This window comes from Natrix helvetica, assembly GCF_964273705.1.
Source record: "Natrix helvetica genome assembly, chromosome: 4".
NCBI classification, from domain to species: domain Eukaryota; kingdom Metazoa; phylum Chordata; class Lepidosauria; order Squamata; family Natricidae; genus Natrix; species Natrix helvetica.
In genome coordinates, this window is record NC_138550.1 from 106,225,038 (window position 1) to 106,247,041 (window position 22,004).

Below are 22,004 nucleotides of genomic sequence, written 5' to 3' on the forward strand. Positions count from 1 at the left end.
AGTTATTTTCATTGATTTAAGAGCCAAACTCAGTAGTCTCCAGAAAATCCCCAAGAAATATTCCTAATTTTTTTTAAACATTGTTCCGTGAATGAGTGCTCTCTCCTACAATTTGCAGTACGGTTATTTCCAATTAAATTCAGCACTGTTTCCATAGGACTTGAGCCTGAACCAACTTCAGCATTGGTTTTATCCCTGCGTATTATTACATCTATTCCATTTTCTTCATGGTTCTTCCTGCACTTTTTATCATGGCTCGCTCCATCAGTCGATTCGTTCTCCCTCTTCCCCATTTCATTAACTTTCCATTTAAATGCACTATCAGCTTTCCTTTAAGACATAGCTTTCCATTGTGTAATAGTGAATTCCAGCACACAGGCCTATCTCCCAAGGGTACCCAAATCCTTTCACAGTCTGGAGCATTCCTGAAATTTATCAGCTATCCCCATCCTATTATGATGTCATCTCTATGTCTGGACCAGCAGTTCAGTTTATAAGTTTAAAGCAGAGCAAAGCTTAGCATACAAAGCGATTTGAAGGATTCCCCCCACCTCTGTTTTGTCTGGTCCATGTGTAGTTTGTTCCATTCCCCCAGCCCAGTCTCCGCTCCTGCTGTAGGTCTTCCCATTGACACCCCATTGTTCTTCGGGGGCTAATATTTGGACTTAGGTTATAACAAGGAAATGGAACTTACCCACAGGCTGGCCTGGACCATTTACTCTCGCAGCCCAACTTAATTCATAGGATTCTTATAGAGAAAAATTGGAGGAGGAAATACTATGTATAGTGTCCCGATTGTCTGGAAACAAGGTGGAATGCCAATTAAATAAAATACCAAGGAGATTGTCAGGTATCCTTAAAACAGCAATATCTCTGGATAAAAATTTGCATATATTAATAATATTTCTCTATATGCATTTTGAAAGAATGCATAAGTTTGTGCTTCATAGAAGGCAAACCGACGAATTTTTACAAGTCATCTTAAATCATTTCCGATCAATTTAACTCTCCAGCAGGGGTGATATTCAGCCAGTTCTCTCCAGTTCAGGCGAACCGGTAGCAGTGGCTGCAGGAGGCTCTGCCCACCTGCCCTGACGTAACGCACAATCACTGAGCATGCGCAGAAGGTGGTGTGCATGCGCAGACACAGCATGTGCGCTCACATTTGCGAACCGGTAGGGAAGGAAAGTGAATCCCACCGCTGCTCTCCAGCTGTATTCATGATCTACTGTACCACAACCAAGACATCAAATAAAAGTATTCAATACTTCGACACAGAGCTATTAGAACATACTTTCTTTTCAAGCCATCAGAGGTGTTTTTTTTAAAAGAAAAATTAAATTAAAAACATTTGAACACATTTCATAGGGCAGAATGATATCCAACGGGCTTAAGCAATTAGGACAGTGAGTGGATAGACCTGGACTATGTTCTGGGGGTAGGAGTTTGAAAAAGTAAAGAAGAGACTGTGCAATTGATGCTACTATCTTAATTCCCCCCTCCCCACAAATCACTATTTAGATGCCCCTGGACCTGGGTGCGACCTGAGGATTTTTTGTAAATAATGTAACTTACAGAATGGTTGAGGGAATAGAGAGAAACTAAGATGGGACTCCTTTAACTACCCTCCCACCCCAGGTAGAATGTAGAATAACAGCGTTGGAAGGGACCTTGAAGGTCTAGTCCCGTAATGTGAACCTATGGCACACATGCCACAGATGGCACACGGAGCCATTTGTCAGGGCACGTGAGGCTTGCTCTGCCAGCTCGGCCAGCTGACTTTGGCCTTCTTTTGAGGCCATTTTTTGCCCCACGGAGGCTTCAAGAGCTTCCCTTAAGCATCCGGAGCACGAAAAACTGGCCCTACGAGCAAACCGGAAGTCACTTCCAGGTTGCTCGTAGGGCCGATTTTAGCCCCCTGGAGCATTCAGGAGCCCTCCGGAGGCTTCCCTGAAGGCTCCGGAGGGCTAAAACTTCCAGTTTGCCCGTAGGACCGGTTTTTCCGCGCTCCAGAGGCTTCGGGAAAGCTCCTGAAGCCTCCGGAGGGCCTTCTGGGGTCCAGTGATTCAGAGAAAAAGAAAAAGAGGGATTTTGTGGCTCTGCTATAGGATTTAAAGCTGAGAAGGCACCAATAGAGACATTCTTAATCTCTCCTTTTAGGCTGCCCAACAACATCCTCTTTTTCCCCCCACAGAGCAGATTCATAATACTTCTCTGCCCTCCTGCCTAAGGAGTGCAATTCTCTTGTGGATGTTTGCTTGCCCACACATTTAAGCATGTTTGAAATATGAATTTGTGGATTCAAAGAAAAGTGGGGATTGAAAACCATCAGAGTGGTAGGACATGTGGTGATAGAACATATATCTGAGCTTTAAATCAGACTGAGCATTAAATTAGTTTCTGCCAAACGTTCGAGGAAAGATCCCTCCAATAACATTATCTTTTGCCATTTCTAGTAATGTTTCATTTCACTAACTGTAGATGTCCAATTTCCTTGGATTCAAAACTTTCCTCTGAATATTAGGAGCAGTTCTTGATTTGATCCAAAGACAGCAGCGCAATCAATGTCTTTCCCAGTAACACCTGCCCTCTGGGGTAAAACAAAACCCACAATCTGTGTGTCTGTCACACTGTTGGGGCTCCCTAAGGTTCCAGAAGACCTTGTTGAATGTGTTTTTTGCATAAGGCAACCAATTCCACCTTGTTTGATTCCATGCTGTGTTTTTTGTATTTATTATACGGAGAGCCGCTCTGATTCGGCGTGGACTGAAGTGGGCGCTTGTGACCATATAAATTGAACAACCAACAGTTTCTTCAACCAGAGTGGAACTAAAACCTGTTATTTATTTATTTAGTTATTTGTTTGTTTGTTTGTTCATTCATTCATTCATTCAGCGTATGGTACTGTAGCAGAGGTGGTATGCTGTTGGTTCGCACCAGTTTGGGCAAACCAGTAGTGGCAGTGTGAGGCTCCGCCCACCCACCCACCACACGTTATTAAGGCATGTCTGCACATGCACAGCACATGCACAGCTTCCACTACCGAACCAGTAGTGAAGAAAATAGAATACCATTACTGTACTGTAGAGTATATGGACAACAGTAGTAAATATATGTATATATAAAAGGAGCACATAAATACTATGGTACATGTATGTTGGTAATTCATAGTCAATTTTGCAAGGTATGAGGAATTCAAAAAGTTACATATAAGTAATAGGTTACATTTTGAAATTCACTGGTTTATGAGAATGGAATAAGTGTTCTACATATTATTTACCTTGACTATTTTTCCAATTAAGCACAGTATTTATTAGTTGGAGAAAATATGTTTTTCCTCCTGTATAAGCTCTTAATTGGTAGCTAGTCACTATATGATTTGCTGTCCCACAATCACATTCAGGAGAGGATACCCAAAGGATGAACTGAAAGGAGCTTGTTTCTACTTTTTTAAAATTAATCAGATTGATTAATTATTACTGTGACATAAAGCTGACAGGTAGATTCAGATTGCTGATATGTAGGCACTTTCTTCCCTGCAAGGAGGCCAGCTATAAAGATACAGATTCCAAGAATGGATTAATTAGAAATAAAACATAAGCAAAGTGCACATGTTCCACTGTTTGCTCATTCCTCAAAACTATAATTTGCTTTATGTCCAGAACACACATAAACCGAAGAATACACTTATAGATGCAGACACAAATTTATATCCCAGTGACACAAATTAAGAAAGTAATTCAATTTCAGTTGTTAGTCACTACCTTGCAACCCCAAAATACTGGATAATTAAAGTATTGGGGAGGGCATATATTTTCAAATGAGAAAAATTCTGTTCACTGAAGTAGAATATATAGAGATAACAAAAAAAGAACAATGCAAAGTGTGTGCAATTAAGGATCCTTTTTATTCAAATCTGATTCTATTTCTGTGCTATACTAACACACTTATAATTTCCTTTACTTGCATAAACGTCTTCATGGACAGAAAAATTGATATATACATATGTGTGTGTGTGTGTGTGTGTGTTGTATTTGTGCTGATAAATAAATCAGCTAGCCATACCCTTACTGCTGATGAGAGCTACATAGCTTGAAATAGATCTATACTAGTCTCCCTTTATTTATTTATCAGCACAAATACAACACAAATATAACAAAGGCAACATTAAAAATATGGTTTTCTGCCTTGATGGTCTCCTGGAGTGAGCCGAAAGACAGAAAGGGGAAGCAGTGTGTTCCCTCCCATATTTGGGCATACCAGGGGTTGTGACACAATACATACATACATACATACATACATACATACATACATACATACATAAAAGATACCTTCCTTTTTATTTTTCTTATTTTATATATAGTCTTATATATGCTTCAATACAAAGCAGCATAAAAATTCAAAGCTATCCTGTGCAGTTGATTTAAAAAAAATGTTTCTCCTACAGACGCTATAGTAGCCAGCAGTAATCCCTGCCTTGGCTTCTTGAGCAAACAACATTGACTTTTATATATCTTAGCAGCATTGTCAACATAATCTTGGGTTACTCCTCATTTGAGCAAATTGGTGAGGAAACCAAAAATAAAGTTCACTTTGGAACTTAGCTACCAACTTCTGAGTGTCATCCATCTTGCAAAATTCTAAATCAGCTTCAGAGTTAAGCATATGCAGCATTTAAGCACACTAGGAGCATTCAAAGTGCCAATTTTAAAGCTCTTGTTTCTCTTTGAAACAGGTGATGCCAGAGTTACAAATCTCTAATGTAATTGATTTTAAAAAAATTCCACAGAGAAGTGTCCACTCAGAACTTCTTTTTATTTTAATGTGTCTTATGCAGTTTTATGCATATTTATTTTAATCTATGAAGTTCTCTGATAATAAGGATGTTGTGAGTGAAACGAACTGGCTGCAGAAAGTGATACTTCTGTGGTGTCAAAATCTTGAGGACAGAAATTGCTGCCTTTTAAAATTTGAAATCATTTCTTGGTGTGTAGCACCCTCTTCTGGAATATATTTGCTAGAACAAGAGAAACAAAAACAACAACAACGAATAGCATATTCAATAAAAGGGCAAAGGATGGAACAACTACATAAACTACCATATATATTTACTCGTGTATTTCGTTAGACGTAGTCATGTGGAAGTTATTGTAAAATTTTAAAATCCTGTACATATAGCCGACTTAGAAAATAGTGAGTGTTTTCCCCTATACTTCCGTAGTATTTTCTACTATGCAGCAAAAAGTTCATGCATTATTCAAATTATTTTCCTATTTCTTGCATTTTCTGATTATCATTAGTTAATAGCTAGAGGACCTAGAGGAAACCTGGTGCAATTTTACCCTAGTATTAATACCATTATTGCCAGCACAAATCAATCCCTTCAAGATGAAGCCTTCTTGTCTGCAAGTTATAAATCAGTGTTTTTTCAAAGTTAGAAGATGTATGGATTTTCACTTCCTAAAATTCTCCAGCCGATATGTTGGATTAGATGTATTTTGACTTCCTGTTCTAAGACTGAGGCAGATGACTGACATAAAGTCACCCAGCTGCCTTCTGTTTTTAAAGTAGGACTCAAACCTTGGTCTCTTGGTCCTATTTTAATACTTAAACTACTACAGCAAATTGGCTGCCACTTAGCATAATATAATAGATGAAAAGTAAAGGCCCATTTATTTATTGCAACCATTTATGAAAATGATGGAGGAGGCATTAAGCATGTTCTTACTCTCCTGTTCCAGATACAAGATGTTTTAGAAAGCAACTAATTGCATAATCTCAGCTTAAACATTATATATCACTGAAAACAAAATGGGGAGTAAGTCCCTTTGCTTAAAAATGTGCACCTGTCTCCGATGCATTCAAATATGTGAAGAACTGACAACAGTGAGTTGAGCATTTGTATGCATGGATATTAGGTCCGGGAACATATTGGATATTTTCTGATATAATTTTGCTTGTGAATTTGCTTGCACTAGAGTTTACCAGCTAGTTGAGTTGAAAAAACTTACAAGAAAAAGGAGCTTAGTCCTAAAAAGGACCAGTAACTTATTCTGAATGTTGCTGTATGTTTTCAATGGAATTTAAAAAGTCGTAAGTGGTCATAAATTCCCAAACCAATACTTGAAACCTAAACTGAGCTACTATTTGAATCATGTAGCACATAGGATTAGCCCTAGGTTTCACTTTAGCTTCTATTTAGCAATAAAACATTTTTGAGCCAGTCACTTTACCCTTTCATTTGCCACTAACAAAAACTAAAGCAGGGATGTTAAACTTGTGGCCCATGGACCGGATGTATCACACACAGGCCACGGCCACCGAAGGGGAAAAACATCGTGATATGTCACATGACGGTAACATGATGCAGAGAGTTTGACACCCGTGGACTAAAGGGTCAAAAGTAAAAAAAACAATATCTAAACTACTTACCGAGAAGAGTCTGTGTTTTCATTTTAAATTGATTTTTGCCATGAGTTTGACTAATGCTTACTTTAGAAGATACCATACATTGCATTGGAAAGAAAACAATCTTGAAAAGTGTCCAAAATTATTTTTCAAAATGCAAAGTTAAAGAAAAAATGAAAAAAAAATGAATTTGGAATGAAGCCATAGATGAGAATTTATTTGCTACCATCCCTGGCTGCAGCCCCTCTCCTATCCCATGTGAAGTCCTGATGACTATTCTTATGGAAATTTCTTGCTGTCCTTCGTTTTATAAAAGATACTGATACAGATTCTCCTGAGGCTGAGACTGTACTTGAGTCAAGAAGCCATGTACAAGTCTATCAAGGGGAAAGCAGCTGGGCAGATGATTCATCAGCCAGTAAAGCAGAGAAAAGAGGAAGAGGAGGCTTTTGCACTGGATCACAAAGCCTTGAATAGCATATTACTGTTTTCCATTCTCCATAAGTTGTAGCCCTGATCCTGTGTGCTATTTACCATTGTGTACAATTGACCAATTAGACAGAAATCTCCTTTGGGGTCCAGAGCATTGGGGGGGGGGGGCTTGGTTTAGGATTATGTCTTCTATACTGAAGCCTTCCTACCAAACTATTCAAGAATTGCAGGCCGGGACAATCAGCCATTTTCCAATGAAGATGCCTTCCAGTTGAAATGGCTATAATATGCCATTTTGAAATTCCATCTCTGTGGAAATGTACATAGTGTTTTGGAATGAATATTATTTCAGAGTTACTTTAGAGGCATTATAAAAATTGGGATAAAAATAGGATTGGGTAAAGATGTTCTGAAGTCGAGTTTGAATCCTGAAAACTACACAGACACCTGTGACATTTTTGTGACAACCTGTGGAAGGCATTTACCATTGCCTTCTTTCAATGTGTTTCCCCCCCGTCTAGCCCACAGCCTGGGATCTGATGGTACTCTTACTCGGGTAGCAAACATACTGTATATTTTGAGCCCAATCAAGGCAAAAGATTAACTATCAACTGCGCTGGGAGCAGTAATATTGTTTTCCACTGATCTAATTATAAAATACTTAAATCGAATCAGTTTTAGCTTTTGCCTTGTAAATAGAGGTCTGGGATCTGGAATGTCACTTAACCCTTTAGCTTGAAAACTATTCTGGTCTCCAAAGTTTCAGGTATTTGAGGAATGGAATAAATTCATTTATTCAGGCATATCCAAATTGATCAAGGAAATTCCTTACTCAAGGAAAACATGTTATTATTTAATATATAAACGCTGTTGGAATTGCTTTCCCCTGATTTCAGCTGCACATGGACCTTCCCTAATGTTAATTCTGCCCATCAGATGAAACAGACACATTGTCACATTGGAATAGTTCACATGAAAGGACCTAGTGATGGTGAACCTTTTTGGCACTGAGTGGCTGAAAAGAGAGCACTTCGCACGGGCGCTCGTCTGGGCCATGACCAGGAAGAGGAGCTGCCCAGGGGACATGCATGTACAGGAAAATCTACTTCCAGTTTCCAGTGCTTGAATGGGCGCCGGCCAGCAAGTCTTCCAGTTACTGCCCATGCATGTGCATGCACCAATCAGCTGTCAGGCACTCATGCTTACCCCAGAAAATGGAAGACCAGATCTTCCGGTTTCTGGCACTGCCACACACACCAAGACCAGCTGACCGGCATTTGCGCATGCACACCAGAAACCTGGAAGAGGAACGGGGATGCCATGTGTGCCAGGCGACATGGCTCCGTGTGCCACTTTGGGCACGCATGCAATAGGTCCACCATCACTGACCTAAGGTCTTCATTCTGAATTAACTGCATCTGTGAATTTAAATTTATGAACAGCTGCTGGGACTAGTTAAGAGTTCAGGATAGTTGTATCAATGGGATGAAAGCATGAAGATTTAATGGGTGCAAGCTAATGTATAGCTGGATTCTCACTGGTGAGCTGAAAGGATCTTAACTATAAAAATATGTCAACAGAACTTTGTGTTCCTTGAACCAGATGGCAATTTTTATAACACACACTATATTTCATATTGATAAATATGGAATAAAATATTAATATTTTACTTCCCAACAAGAGGGAATCATACTCCCATAAAAGTGGAAGTCAATTCATGTGCTGTTACATGTATCTGTGCAAGTTGTGGATGTTTCCAATGATTAATAGGAAGCATAATTATCACGCCCAACAATGCTGTTCCTAAAGGATCTTTTTTTGCACTGCTGTCACCCGCAAATTTCCACTTTCACATCCAATATGCCCTACATCTTGAGGAGGGTTACCTGAAATCTGTGATTCATTGCCAATAATGTTGGCAACAGTACTGACATCTAATTGTCTCCAAATTATTTACTACCCAACTTAGTTGTCTTTTCATACCCACCTTTCCCTTTCATCTTGGAACTGTCCCATTCTGATAAATTTCTTCTCACCACATTTTCTCTTCTAATCTCTCCATCCATTCTTTGCTGGTCTAATTATTTCTGAAGTCTCTCACCGATTCATTTGCTTTCTCAATACCTTCATAATTTATCCTGCAATCTTTTTACATCACCACAGTTTACATCCCCATGATCACTGCTTCACGTGGGCGTCAATCTTTCCTAGCTTTGGATAATCTTATTTCTTCATTTCTTGTTTCTTCTTCTTTTCCTTGTTATATACCTCTCTGAAGGATTTAGCACTTGAGTTCCTATCTAGCTCATGCATATTAGACGTTAGTACAATTTACTTCATACTTATCTCAAGTAATGTGATTTTCTTAAGACTTCTTTGTTTTCTCTGAGCATTACATTTTACTCTGACAAAGAGTTCTGCAGCGCAGCCTTTGCTGATGTTATTCAAAACCAAGTCTATTATATCATCTGTCTGATCGTGGCATCCGTTGTTTTTCTGTGTGCTTTCATTTCACTAAGACCGAAATGAAATGAAATGAAACACTGATATACTCTATAAAATGTTCACGAGAATAAGATGAAATACTTTTTGGATTTCAATCAAATGTGGCCAAGGAACCAGCATTTGTCTGCCACTTTTTCTTACCTGGCTTATCCTAAGTCCATGATGGCGAACCTATGGCACACATGCCACAGGTGGCACGCGGAGCCATATCTGAAGGCATGCGAGGGGTTGCCCTATGTCAGCTCAAGCACGCATGTGCGTGCTGGCCAGCTGATTTTCAGTTTTCCGGAGGTCGGGGGAGGCCATTTTCTCCCTCGCAAGCCTTCAAGAAAGCCTCTAGAGCCGTGGATGGCGAAAAACGGGCCCAACAAACTTCCGGTTTGCCCATTGGGCCTTTTTATGCTCTCCCCAGGCTTCAGGAAAGTGTCCTGAAGCCTGGGGAGGGCGGAATGCTGCCCAACGGGCCTACCAGAAGTCCAGAGGCTTCAATGAGGCCTGCTTGCATACATGGAGGTGGGGTGGGGCAGCATGGGGGGGTGGTTGTGTGCGCATGTGCAGGGGGGTATTGCATTACGGGTGTGGGCAGTAACCTCTGAACATTAGGACAGGGACATTTAAATTATATCCACAACCAATTGTAATGCTTTATTTTCATGCAAAGTGCAGGCTATTTTCCTTTGAACTTGCTCTGCCACAGAAGTCTCCATTTTTGTCCCTTATTATGACAACTATTATGTCTGTTCAGAGGTTGTATTCCCACACCACATGGGCTGCTACACGTTTCCAGCCCTAATCGTTTATAAACAAATATCCGTGCTGGCATGCAGAATAAGAAAGTCATGTGAAGAACCATCCAAGGTCCTCTAAAAATGTAAATTTAAGAAATTTTCATTTAGTAAAATTTTGCTTTCTCACCTCCCCTCTTCTCCTCAAGCTATGTGATTGCATTTCCTTAGGTTCTTAACATACCGTACATTCTTCTTAACATACAAAGAAACAACTTGGCAAGTGCAAATGTAGATGAAAGGCCCTTCTGGAAATCTCTTAAAATGTAATTTTCTTTTTCCAAGAAGGGGACTGTGATCTCACTTATACAGGTAGTCTCACAATCACAATTGAGCCCAAAATTTGTGTTGTTAAGTGAAACATTTGTTAAGTGATTTTGCCCCATTTTTTGCAGCAGTTAAGTGAATCACTGCAGTTGTTTAGTAACCTGGTTGTTAAGTCAATCTGGCGTCCCCATTGCCTTTGCTTGTTAGGAGGTCACAAAAGGGGATCACATTACCCAGGATACTGCAAACCTCATAAATATGAGTTGGTTGCCAAATGTCTGAATTTTGATCATATGACCACGGGGATGCTGCAACGATCGCAATAGTCATGTCACTTTTTTCAGTGCTGTTGTAACTTTGAATGGCCACTAAACAAACCGTTTTGAGTCCAGGACTACCTGTATTTTTATATTGTTCTCAATGGTTATTTAAGACGTGTTTTAATTGCTTGTTTTATTGTATACCACCCAGATTTACAGAGTGAGATGGGCAGCCACTTCGTTTAGAAATGTTATAAATAGATGATAGACAGAGAGACAAATAAAGCAAAGGTGGCTGAATACTTGTCCAAACCCTACATTGGAAGAGAAGGAACAGCAGAAGGGAAAGACATGTGACCGTGGCACACAGTTCATGAATCTTTTCTGAGCCTGGCATCTGACTGTGCTGTGGAAGGCACTCATCAAATCTATGGCTTTCAGTTGACGGGGTGGCAAATAGGCCTTTGACTGTAGCTCTGCATCTGAAGGAGAAGCTTTTCACCCACAATTGGCTGAGCAAAATCCTATTCGCACAGTTAACAGCTGTGAACCCTGCTGAGGGCATCTGTTAGGTGGTTAATGCTGGTTGGAAATCATGTAGCTCTGGCTGTGTTTTGTTTATCTGAGAAATTCTTAGGCATCTTCAATAGCCTTAAAAGATATTGTACCTCCTGTTTGTTTACATATAATGCTGGGACTGTTTCCTCTCGATTCCCTGCTGCTGATTTTCTTCCCTGCAGGGGGTCAAGCACATTGAAGGTTTTTTTTTTTTTGTAAAAAAAATATTTTCATTTCAATTGGGTTATAATAATAATAGTAGTACCATCCTAGAATGCTATTAAAACAATGCTCATTGCAGGGAGTGAGGTCTGATTCTTTCGCTTTTCTTACGTCGGCATCTGCAGAGAGAAAAGGCATTTGACACAAGCAAAACCGGCATTGCAGATGGAAGGAAGAAATTATGGTGAATACAGCAGTATTTTTTAGAGCCTGGCAGAGACTGTACAGATTTGGCAATAAAGGAGAAAGTTAAATTACTTCCTCCAGTGTCTGATTTTACTCACACAAAGATAGGGAGTACACATACTTTTATTTTTATTTTTAAAAAAGCATAGTTATCATAGCTGTTGAAGCTGAAATCTTCAAGCTGAAGCTGAGGTTGTGGACATTTATCCATGGTTTTATACTCTTTGGTGTAGTGATATCATGGCATAAATTGGCTATTGTAATCCTTAAACTTCAGCTTTCATCCCTCTTTTATAATATGATTGGCAAGTTAAGTGATAGGCACACAGGTCAGGTTGTTGGCAGACAGGCAACTTTAAGTACAAGAGCTGTAGAAAAGATTCCCCCCTTTTCCAATTTTATTTCATGGGATATAATTGTCTGTTATCTTTTTGGAAAGTACAGCTTAAATATAATTTCATTTACAAATGTTCTGGAGAACTGGATTTTATCTTTCGTGAAAGGTAAGAACTGGAGAAGAAAAGTTTTGTGATGGGTATCTTACATACACACACAGCCAATTGCCAAACAACAAGACCCCAGGTGTCGACCCCATACCCATAGAATTGCTGAGGCTTGTACCACCCACAACTATCACAGCCATGTGCCAGAAAATTTGGGAAATGAACACATGGCCACAGGATTGGAAACAATCAGTGTTCATTCCGTTGCCAAAAAAGGACGACTTCAACATTGCTCCAATTACCATGCAATTACCCTCATCCCTCACACTAGCAAGATTCTCCACAAGATCATACAACATTTGGCACCAGCCACTGAAAGGGCATTACCAGATGTTCAAGCTGGCATCAGAAAGGGTCGTGGCACTGTCTATATATTGCAGATCTACAATAGATCATGGAAATATTTCAAGAATATCAAAAGAACATCCACATCTGCTTTATTGACTACAAGAAAACCTTCTATTGAATGACAAGCTATGGAGAACTTTAAATGTTCTGGGGTTGCCAACACATCTGGTCAAGCTGGCCCAGTTGCTGTACCCAAATCAGGAAACCACTGTGTAAACACCGTATGATAACATTTGATTGGTTCAAGACAGAGAAAGAATGGGGCAAGGTTGCATTCTTTCACCCTTTTTGTCCAAAATGTTTGTTGAAGTGAACAGAGGAAGCTGGAACTTGGAAGAATTAAAAAACAGACAAACACCGAGTAAAGTTTGGAAGAAGGAACTTTCAAAACCAACACCAGCCAGAGCATAAAATAACTGAAAGAAGCTGTAGAAGACTGGACAATGTGGAGAGCGGGTCTACTGAATCAGACACAATTGAATGGTCAGCATCACCATCATGGGACTTCAGTGTTATTGAAGCATTCAGACAATATTGAGACTGGATAATAATATTGCTGAATATTCTGTTCATTGAGAGCTAATGATTTATATCTAATTATTTATCAGGGTTTCAAAACAGCAAGGGATACTTCAGTTTCCTTTTTTCCAGTAATAGTTAAAGCACAGGGTAAAAAGCAATGTGCCAGCAACCCCCCACCCCCTTTCCCAGGGACATCTAGTGGGCACTGCAATTAACTGATTGCTCTCTAACCCATTAAAGGCCCATAAAAAGAGTATAAAATATATGATATCAAATACAGTTTATTTGACAAACTTCCAAAAACATTTGGTAGAAAGGAAATTTTATTGCTTTTATAATGAAGAATGGCTCAAAACATTTTAAAAGCAAGATTAACTATTAAATATCTTCAAAACAAAGGAGATCGGAACTCAAGTAGTTCAACAACAGTCTTTTTCTGGAAGTGTTTCAATTTAGCATCCTTTTAAATTAACCGTGGTATAAGTTTATGGTTGTACAAGATGAAATGCAGTGAGCTTTGTTGTGACTCGGGCTAACAAAAATGATTTGATAACTACAGTCATTAACTGCCCAGTAAAGAAACATGGTTAATTTATATCTCTGTTTCAGAAGTACCAGGTTATATGTAACTGCCATGTACATGTACAGTAGCTTTTGAAAAAAGAAAACAATACCATGAAAGGAAAGTATTCTAGATTACAGTACATATGATTAGACAACTATTAAGATTACATTTGACCAAGGAGAGTCATTTTACTTTATTCTTGTTTAGTAGAAACTCAAAAGTACACAAATCATATTCTGGAAGATGATAGATTTTCTACCACTATTATGCCCATGTCATTCTTTTTTTTTTACCTGAGTTACCTTAAGTAAACAGATTATAATGTGCATTTTACTAGTCTGGTTCAGAGCTCTAGGTGCAGCCTATGCTCGCATGAAGTGTGGGGGACCATCATTCATATCAACCAAAATAATCGGGAGGAAAACACGTGAATCAGCCCTCTTTTGGTATCGGCAGGGAGGGGAGCTGTGCACAGGTCACTGTTTCATTATTTGGCCCTGATCTCTAAGGCATGGCCACGGCATAACCTCCAATCATTTCCAAATGGCTTTTGTATATCCTTGCCAGTAAAATAAATGAAGGCTGCAGCAGACGCACTGTTGCTGAACTTTTCATACAAAATCAACCTCTATAGGGGAAAAGCCTGGTGATCTGCTGACACTTTTAGAGTGCAGTTTTACAATTATGAAGCAGATAGGGAGCCTGTAAAACATTTGCTGAACATTAATTTTACAGTGGTTTGTACAGGATGGTAGATGTAATCTAATTATGTACAGAAGTTTATTTTCATAGTATTTTGTGCAACCCAGTCTCCATTTGCAGTTAAAAGGCTGCTGTCGATTCCTCGGCTATTCAGATTCCTTTAATGCAGCTAGTAATGGAGAATATATTAAAAAAGAGGACCACTGATCCCAAACAAATACTGTGCTACACAGACAGCTGTACATAATTCATACAGTGCATATATCAGAGTTACATATAGCAGCAAGTAGAGACAATGACCTTTTACATTTTCTAGGCATGATATACTTTACACGGGAGGGAATATTTCTACAAAAGAAATTGGGAAGGCCTAGGTTTATAGGAAACAACGTCTTCTATTCATGTTCAGAAAAATAGTGCAGTAGGAATAAATCCTTTACAGTAGCAATTATATAATTCAGAAGCACTGTTAACTCAAACTGTTAAAAAGCCACATACAAAATGAAGTGTTTTTGCACTCGATAGTTATGTCAATCAAGTTTGATGTAATACTTAACAGAAGTATCCATCTTCTTCATCCTCTTTGTGCTCTGTTTTGCTCCATATTTCTTGTAATCATTTCCCCTCGTTTGTTTAATCTATCACGGATTTAAGTAGAATGAGTACACTTGAAGCAATTTCTAGCTGAAGTCGTATTGATGAAAAACACAGGTGTTCCGTCACATTTACGAGGTAAGTTTGGAATAATTTGGAGGAGAAAATTTACGTTTTAAATACTTCAGAATGTAAAGTGGAAGACAGCTTACTACGGTGATGGCTGACACTTTCCATAGGAAGGTCACTGTTGTGATAAAGGCAACATCTATGGAAATAAAAAAATCATTTATACAGGGAAAAAAGAAGGGCAAGATCATTAAGTAACACTGACACGTTGTGACAAATTTTAGGTTAGATACTTTGCTTGGATGGCAGACTAGCAGAGAATCCGAGAGTAGATCAAAATCAAGAAAAGGAAAGCGGAGGGGAGGAGAGGGCAGTGTTGCTAAGAAAAATATATGGACAATTGTAGCAGAGTAGTTTGATTCAAAACAAAACCATTTATTTTGAAATAAATACCAGGACGCGATTAACTTTGCAACATGTTTGTTGTTACATGACTTTTCTAAAAATGCTTTTTTTAAATCATTCCTTTGTTTTGACAGCAGTCCAAATGATACGACCATCAAGACAAATCTGGAAACATAACTCTATCATTGTTCAAAGAACAAAGAACAGAAACAGCTCTTCAAAACCAATTGCTTTAATTTTATTTATTTGCTAAATAACAATTAATTTGGAATTAATGAAGTTTTAATTATGTTCATCTCTTCCTGAATCCTTTTTCATGAAACCTTATTCTTGTATGTTACCATAGAAATGTATTCAACATACTTATGAGAAATAACACATCAATGCAATTTTGTTTTTGTTCAGTTTAGTATCTCAGAGACTGAATACGATCCCCTCATCTTTATTTTCATTTTAAAAGTGTTTCCTCAAGGCAGGATCTTATTTTCTTTTGACCCCCGAAATAAGTGCTTGGCCTTATTTTTGGAGAGGTCTTATTATTTTTGAGGTGCAGAAGGCAGCGAGTGTGGTCACCTCATGGCTGCTACTGTGTTGCGAAATTTTCGGGGAGGGCTTATTTTCGGGGGAGGGCTTATTTTAATGCATGCACTTAAAAGCCTGTTTGGGTTTATTATCAGGAAAGGGCTTATTTTCAGGGAAACAGAGTAATAGAGAAAACTTTTTTTGTTATATACTAACCATCACAGAAATACAGTATATGTTTTTTAAGGCTTTAATTTTATTAAAGCAAGTACAGGTAATCTCAAATTCATTCATTTAGAGACCATTCAAAGTTGCAGCAGCACTGCAAAAGTGACTTATGACCATTTTTTCACGGTTGTAATGGTTGCAGCATCCCCATATGATCAACATTTGGATGCTTGGAAACTGGCATGTATTTATGAGAGTTGCAGTATCTCAGGGTCATATGATCACCTTTTGTGACCTTCTGACAAGAAATGTCAAAGAAGAAGCCAGATTCACTTAACTACCATGTTACTAATTTAAGAACTGCAGTGATTCACTTAACAACTGTGGCAAGAAAGGTCGTAAAATGAGGCAAAACTCACTTAAGAAATTTCTTGGTTAGCAATGGAAATGTTGGGCTCAACTGTGGTTGTTAGTTTACAAGAAACACACACACACAGACACACACACACACTCCTTCAAGTTGCTTTTTCTTTTAGGTAAGATTTTCTAAGTGGCATCTTGTCATTAAGGAAATAGCAATGATACGTACCTAAGAAAGCTCCAAAAGACACTCTGCCTATACCTGCTCCAGTAGGGCACAAGAAGAAAGGACAGATTCATAGAAGGGCAGGAAAGTAAGAGAAGATAAAATCATAAAGGAATTATTAGTAAGATTTTAGAGACAGAAAGAGATTAGTAGCATCTAAAGACTGATATATGCATGTATAGTAAAAATATAGCCAAAATGAACATTATTTTTAAAATCTATATTAAGTGTTTGAAAATATGTTAGCCCAACAGAAATCTGAATTCAGCTCTTAAAGGGATGGGATCCTGGTATGTATGAAAGCCTCTGAAATAAAATTTAAGGTCTTTATTATTAAATACATTTTTTTGAATGACTTTTCTACAGCTATAGCAATTTAGCACTATAGCTAAGAAAATTCAGTTATTATTGAAAAGAATTTCCTAAAAAACCTGTATCAAATTACTCTTCATATTTTAGATGCACTTATTAGGCTTGCCAACATGCATCTTTAAAAAAAAAAAAGAGCCAAGTATTATACATGTGGGAACTACTCACCAAAATATTCATTCAGGAATGCAAGAGAAGCTACATAGCAGCAAAGACTGAAGATTTCAGCCACGATCATTAACCAGTGCCAGGTGCGTATAGTGAGAGCAACCATCAAGAGTTCAGTCAGGATCAGTGCCGTGAAGGAAATGGCAACAACATGGACAAATTCAGATTCAAAAAGCAGAAGGGCTCCATACATCAAAATGCCACCTAAGAAACACAGACATACACATTTTTATTACTGATTCACTCAGCAGACTAGTGTGACATTGCCCTTCAACTACAACTTGATTATTTCACAAGAAAAAGCTATTTGCAATCATTTTGAGAACAGTGCTGTAAAAATTAAGAACTAGACACATTTCAGCATCTATCGTAGAAATAAGTTACTTTAGGGCAGGGGTGTCAAACTTGCAGCCCGTGGGCCGTATGTGTCACGCACTGGCCACGCCCAGTTTAGCAATGGGGAAAAAAGTCATGATATGTCACGTCACGATGCTGTGACGATGTGAGTTTGACATCCCTGCTTTAGGGGAACAACATGCTTTCATTTATTTATGAACTTAAAAAGAATGTTTTCTTCTTCTTTTTCACTGTTAGTGTTGGATGTTTTTGTTTTGTATTTTATTCTTGTTGATAAATGAAAATAAATGTGTTAAAAAAAGAAAGAATGTATATTCTTAACTAATGCTACAATACAAAGATCTTGAAATAAGATTCCTAGAGTACTGTGGAGAAAACTATTGTGCAGTATATGAAATTCAAGTGAATATTTTTCTCACTGTGTTAGTTAGAATTTGATTAAGTCCATTCAAATATTTTTAACCCCCATGATCTCATATTATGATGCTGACCATATCCCTGACATTCATACATTCAAAAGGGGATTTATATAATACAAACACAATTCAGAAACCCCATAAACACACCTTTATGATATTCAACTATCCATGTGAGCTCGGGGGATACCATCCAATGCCCAATCATGTCTACACTCCGTTTTTTAAAAAAATCATTTTAAAAAATCTCAAAGTGGCATGCATCAAACAAACAAACATGTAAACTACCTATGTGGTATTAAAAAGAGACTTTATGTTATTTCAGTATCATATTTTAAACAGCTATTAAAATAATGTGAATGAAACATTAAAATGAAAAAATAAAAATGTAATAGTGAAACTCAAATAGTACTGTTCTTTAGTTCAGAAGATACGAAGCAGAATTTCACCTTGATAAATACTGATTAAAACCCAGATGAGGAAGGTCTTAAATGACAATGATCGTCCCTAGAAGAAATAACAAAGAATAGGTTACTTAACAACTGCATAAAAAGGCATCTGACATACTAAATAAAAGGAGAAACAATCTTCATGTTAGCCCGTTAAGAATCTTCCGTTGCTTAGAACTCAAATACTATAATACAAGAATGCAAGAAACCCAAAATAACACAAAGGAATTGCAAACATTTGACTTCTTTAGAATTATTTCTCAAGATTGTCATTGCCAGGGACATGAAAAATAATGTTCCCACTTTATAAGATATAAGCTACAATCAAGATATTTGTTGTTTAAAGTTAGTCTTAAGATGATTCTAGATTAAGTGTATTAGTCCAGAGTTCAACAAACCTTTAAGACAGTACTATGCATATCTAAAAGAATGGCTGAGATAAACCCACTTGAGATCTGTCTTCATATAATGATATACTAAGTAAGATGACAATCTTAGTTAGATTTGAATGACACTGCAGCATTATTTTAGTGATTTAACAAAATAACAATAAACCCAAAAGATTGAGTACATTTTATTTTAGGCACTAAAGGGCTCATGTTTGTGGAACATGAAATTAAAGATGACCTTTTTTTGGGGGGGGGGGGGAAATACACAAAAATAAAAGCATTTTTTATCAGTGACACAGATTATTAAATATGCACAAGTATACAAGCTTGCAGCAAAGTTTTATTGGTTTTGATGTTTAGGGATTAATTTTAGAACCGTGAAATTTCATCGGTATATGTATTGTTTTAGCAATCATGTGGATAAGTTTTCTGCTGCTTCTTTCCCAGATTTATTTTGAGTTTTCCAGGCTAATTTAGTTTTCTTTAACCAAATACTAAAAGATTCAGCCTGTTTAACATTTTGAGAATGACCACAATCGTTGGTTCTGCCAAGGAAAGTATTTTATTCAGGATTATAACAAGAGTACAACCAACTTTTATTTTAAAAGTCAGCAAAAAACAAAAAATCCAAATAGTGAATACTTATTTATAATAGGTGCTCAAAGAAGGAATCTGGCCTTTAAATTCTTTGATAGGAAAAAGTTAGAATGTAAACCCCTGAAATATTTTTTGTTGTTAATTTTTTTAATTAACTGTTAGCTACCCAGTGTAGCGTGTATCCGGGAGCGGCCACACATGAAACTGCCCACCCTTCCAACCAACCAATCTTTGCAGACTTTTAATCAGGAATAAGGAGTTGTTCTTTTTTGTCTTGTCTATCATCTCCAGTTTGCGTTCAAAACAAAAAATGCCAGCTACATGTGTGATTTGAATGCTCTCACCTTGGTAAGATCTTTGTAAAGTTCAGGATACAATAGTGCCATTTCAGGTTTTACATCTTGATCCAACACTAAAGAGAAGACTGGAAACATAGTGTATATGGTTGCATACCTTAGAGAAAAACAATTTTAAAACAGTTGAATAATGTTTAAAGCCATATTCTTTACATAAACTACCATATTTTTCGGAGTATAAGACGCACCTTTTTACCTCAAAAAAGAGGCTGAAAATCTGGGTGTGTCTTATACATTGAATACAGCATTTTGTGCCTCCTGAAACCCCACCCCCTTCACCAAAATGGCTGTGCATAGCTTGTAGGAGGCTTTCAGAGTGCTCCTGGGGGCTGGGGAGAGCAAAAATGAGCAAAAAATGGGCCGTTTTTTGCTCAATTTTGCCCCTCCCAGCCCCCAGGAGCACTCTATAAGCTTCCTAATGACCTTTTTTTTTTGCCAAAAAATGGGCCCATTTTCGCGAAACATTGGTCATTTTTTGCTTGCTTTTGCCCCCCCCCTCCAGGAACACTCTACGTCTCCTAAGGGCTATTCATGCCCTTTTTTGAAAAAAAAAGGCCCGTTTTTGTGAAAAACGGGTCGTTTTTGGGAGGTTTGCAGAGTGCAAAAACTTTTTTTTAATTTGCCTCTTCAAAACCTTGGTGCGCCTTATACTCTGAAAAATATGGTACTTCTCTTTGAAATAAAGTATTTGAACCATTGTGATTGCTACTTACCCCACCATTAGGAAACCCTGATATAGAGGAACAGATGCAAAATAGAAGACAGACGAAAACACAGCCTAGAAAAATATATAAGCAGTTAAATGGAGATTGTTACACGTCATACAATAATGTAGAAGATGTCATCAAAGTTAGAAAAAAGGCTCTATAAATCGTTTTCCACATAAAACAAAACAAAAAAATAGGTACCTGCATAGTTGAAATAATAAGGCCTCTGTGCATGACAAATTGACCTAGAGCTGCTGATCTTTTGTAGCTGTTTCGACCATGTACCATCAGCAGTCTACCAATGTGTTTAAATTGTGTTATCGAAAAATCAGCAGCCAAGGAAGCTTGTTTCCCTTCCTAAATAAAAAATAAAATGATCAATGTAAATAACACTGTACCATTTTGGATACACACACACACACACACACACACACACACACACACACACACACTCTTGCACCGTAAGAAATACATGCCAGCTTTTCTGTTGCCCAGTCAGAAGGCAGAACTTTCGTAGATGAAATAACAAAGGAGACTCCTCCAAAAGAGGTCATGATTTGAGAAAAATAAGGAATTTGTCCAATTTAACTGATATATGATCATATATTAAGGACTACGCTGTGATAAGAAAGCAACAAAATCTAACTTGTTTCTGCTTTTATCTGTCTGCAGAATACTATCCAGAAATCCTATTTACAGTGGTTTAGTTTCAACCAGAGGGATATCTGAAAGACTGTTCTGAATATGTCGGTCCTCTGAGACAGGCAGTGTCAAGAAACAGGCACGACAGGAATTATAGAAATGCTTTTCGTTGTTGCAAAGCAGAATCACAAAATCTTGAAAGTCTGTCAGAGTTTCTCCTGGATTTATATTATGCCAATCAAAATCGATACAGAGTTATTTTGAGTTATTTTTATGCTTTCCTCTTTCTCAGGCATGAGTAATCTTTTCTGAAAATCCCCCATAATTATTGCTCATGCTTCCTCCATTTTCAAGGCCAAATTTATATTTCGTTACACCACCTCCCCTATCAGAATCACTTCCCTCTTCTCTGTTAACGGCAGTTCAAGCAATTCAAGGGCAACAAAGAAGGAATCACTCCTGTGCTACCCTACAGACATGCCCTATCCGGCTCCTGACAGGGTCAATGGACACATCTGGCAAAGCAGAACTAGATGGAGCTGGAAACTGCCCTCCCCTCCTCTTGCACAGCAACCACCACTGGAGGGTCCATCATGGTAGGAAGCAAAGAGTCATCTTAATGCTAAGGTGGTAGTGGGAATTATCTTTTCTGAAAGTGTGTCCCAAAAGGTCGAGTTATTCCTTCACTATTCCTAAGGCCAGATGGAATTCCTTCACAAAATATTATTCTGAATTGGAATCTGGTTAGACAGAGTCATCTGAATTGGCTGAGGTAGCATCCTGACCACCATCAAAAGCTGACACCAGCCAGAACATAGAAGAATTCAAAGTAGTGCAAGATCAGAAGATGTGGAGAGACCTGGCCCACAGAATTGCCAAGAGTTCGACACAATTGAATAGATAACACCATCATCAGAATCCTGTTCCCTTATCTGGGAAGGGTTTCG

The 22,004-nt window shown here is 38.0% G+C and overlaps 1 protein-coding gene across 2 annotated transcripts in view; it reads right to left on the minus strand.

Annotated features, from left to right (window-relative positions):
• Positions 1-13,301: 13,301 nt before the first annotated feature.
• The window catches only part of ATP9B (ATPase phospholipid transporting 9B (putative)), a 136,835-nt gene continuing 128,132 nt past the window's right edge, over positions 13,302-22,004 (minus strand). The window contains exons 24-30 of one of the 2 annotated variants that reach the window (XM_081950526.1): positions 20,617-20,772; positions 20,422-20,486; positions 19,697-19,805; positions 18,367-18,424; positions 17,145-17,348; positions 16,611-16,643; positions 13,302-15,125 (exon numbers count right to left, since the gene is read on the minus strand). In XM_081950526.1, coding sequence (XP_081806652.1) covers positions 14,989-15,125; positions 16,611-16,643; positions 17,145-17,348; positions 18,367-18,424; positions 19,697-19,805; positions 20,422-20,486; positions 20,617-20,772 — 762 coding nt within the window. In that variant the 3' untranslated portion in view covers positions 13,302-14,988. The remainder of the gene's footprint in view (positions 15,126-16,610; positions 16,644-17,144; positions 17,349-18,366; positions 18,425-19,696; positions 19,806-20,421; positions 20,487-20,616; positions 20,773-22,004) is intronic. The other variant, XM_081950525.1, reaches the window with a different exon arrangement.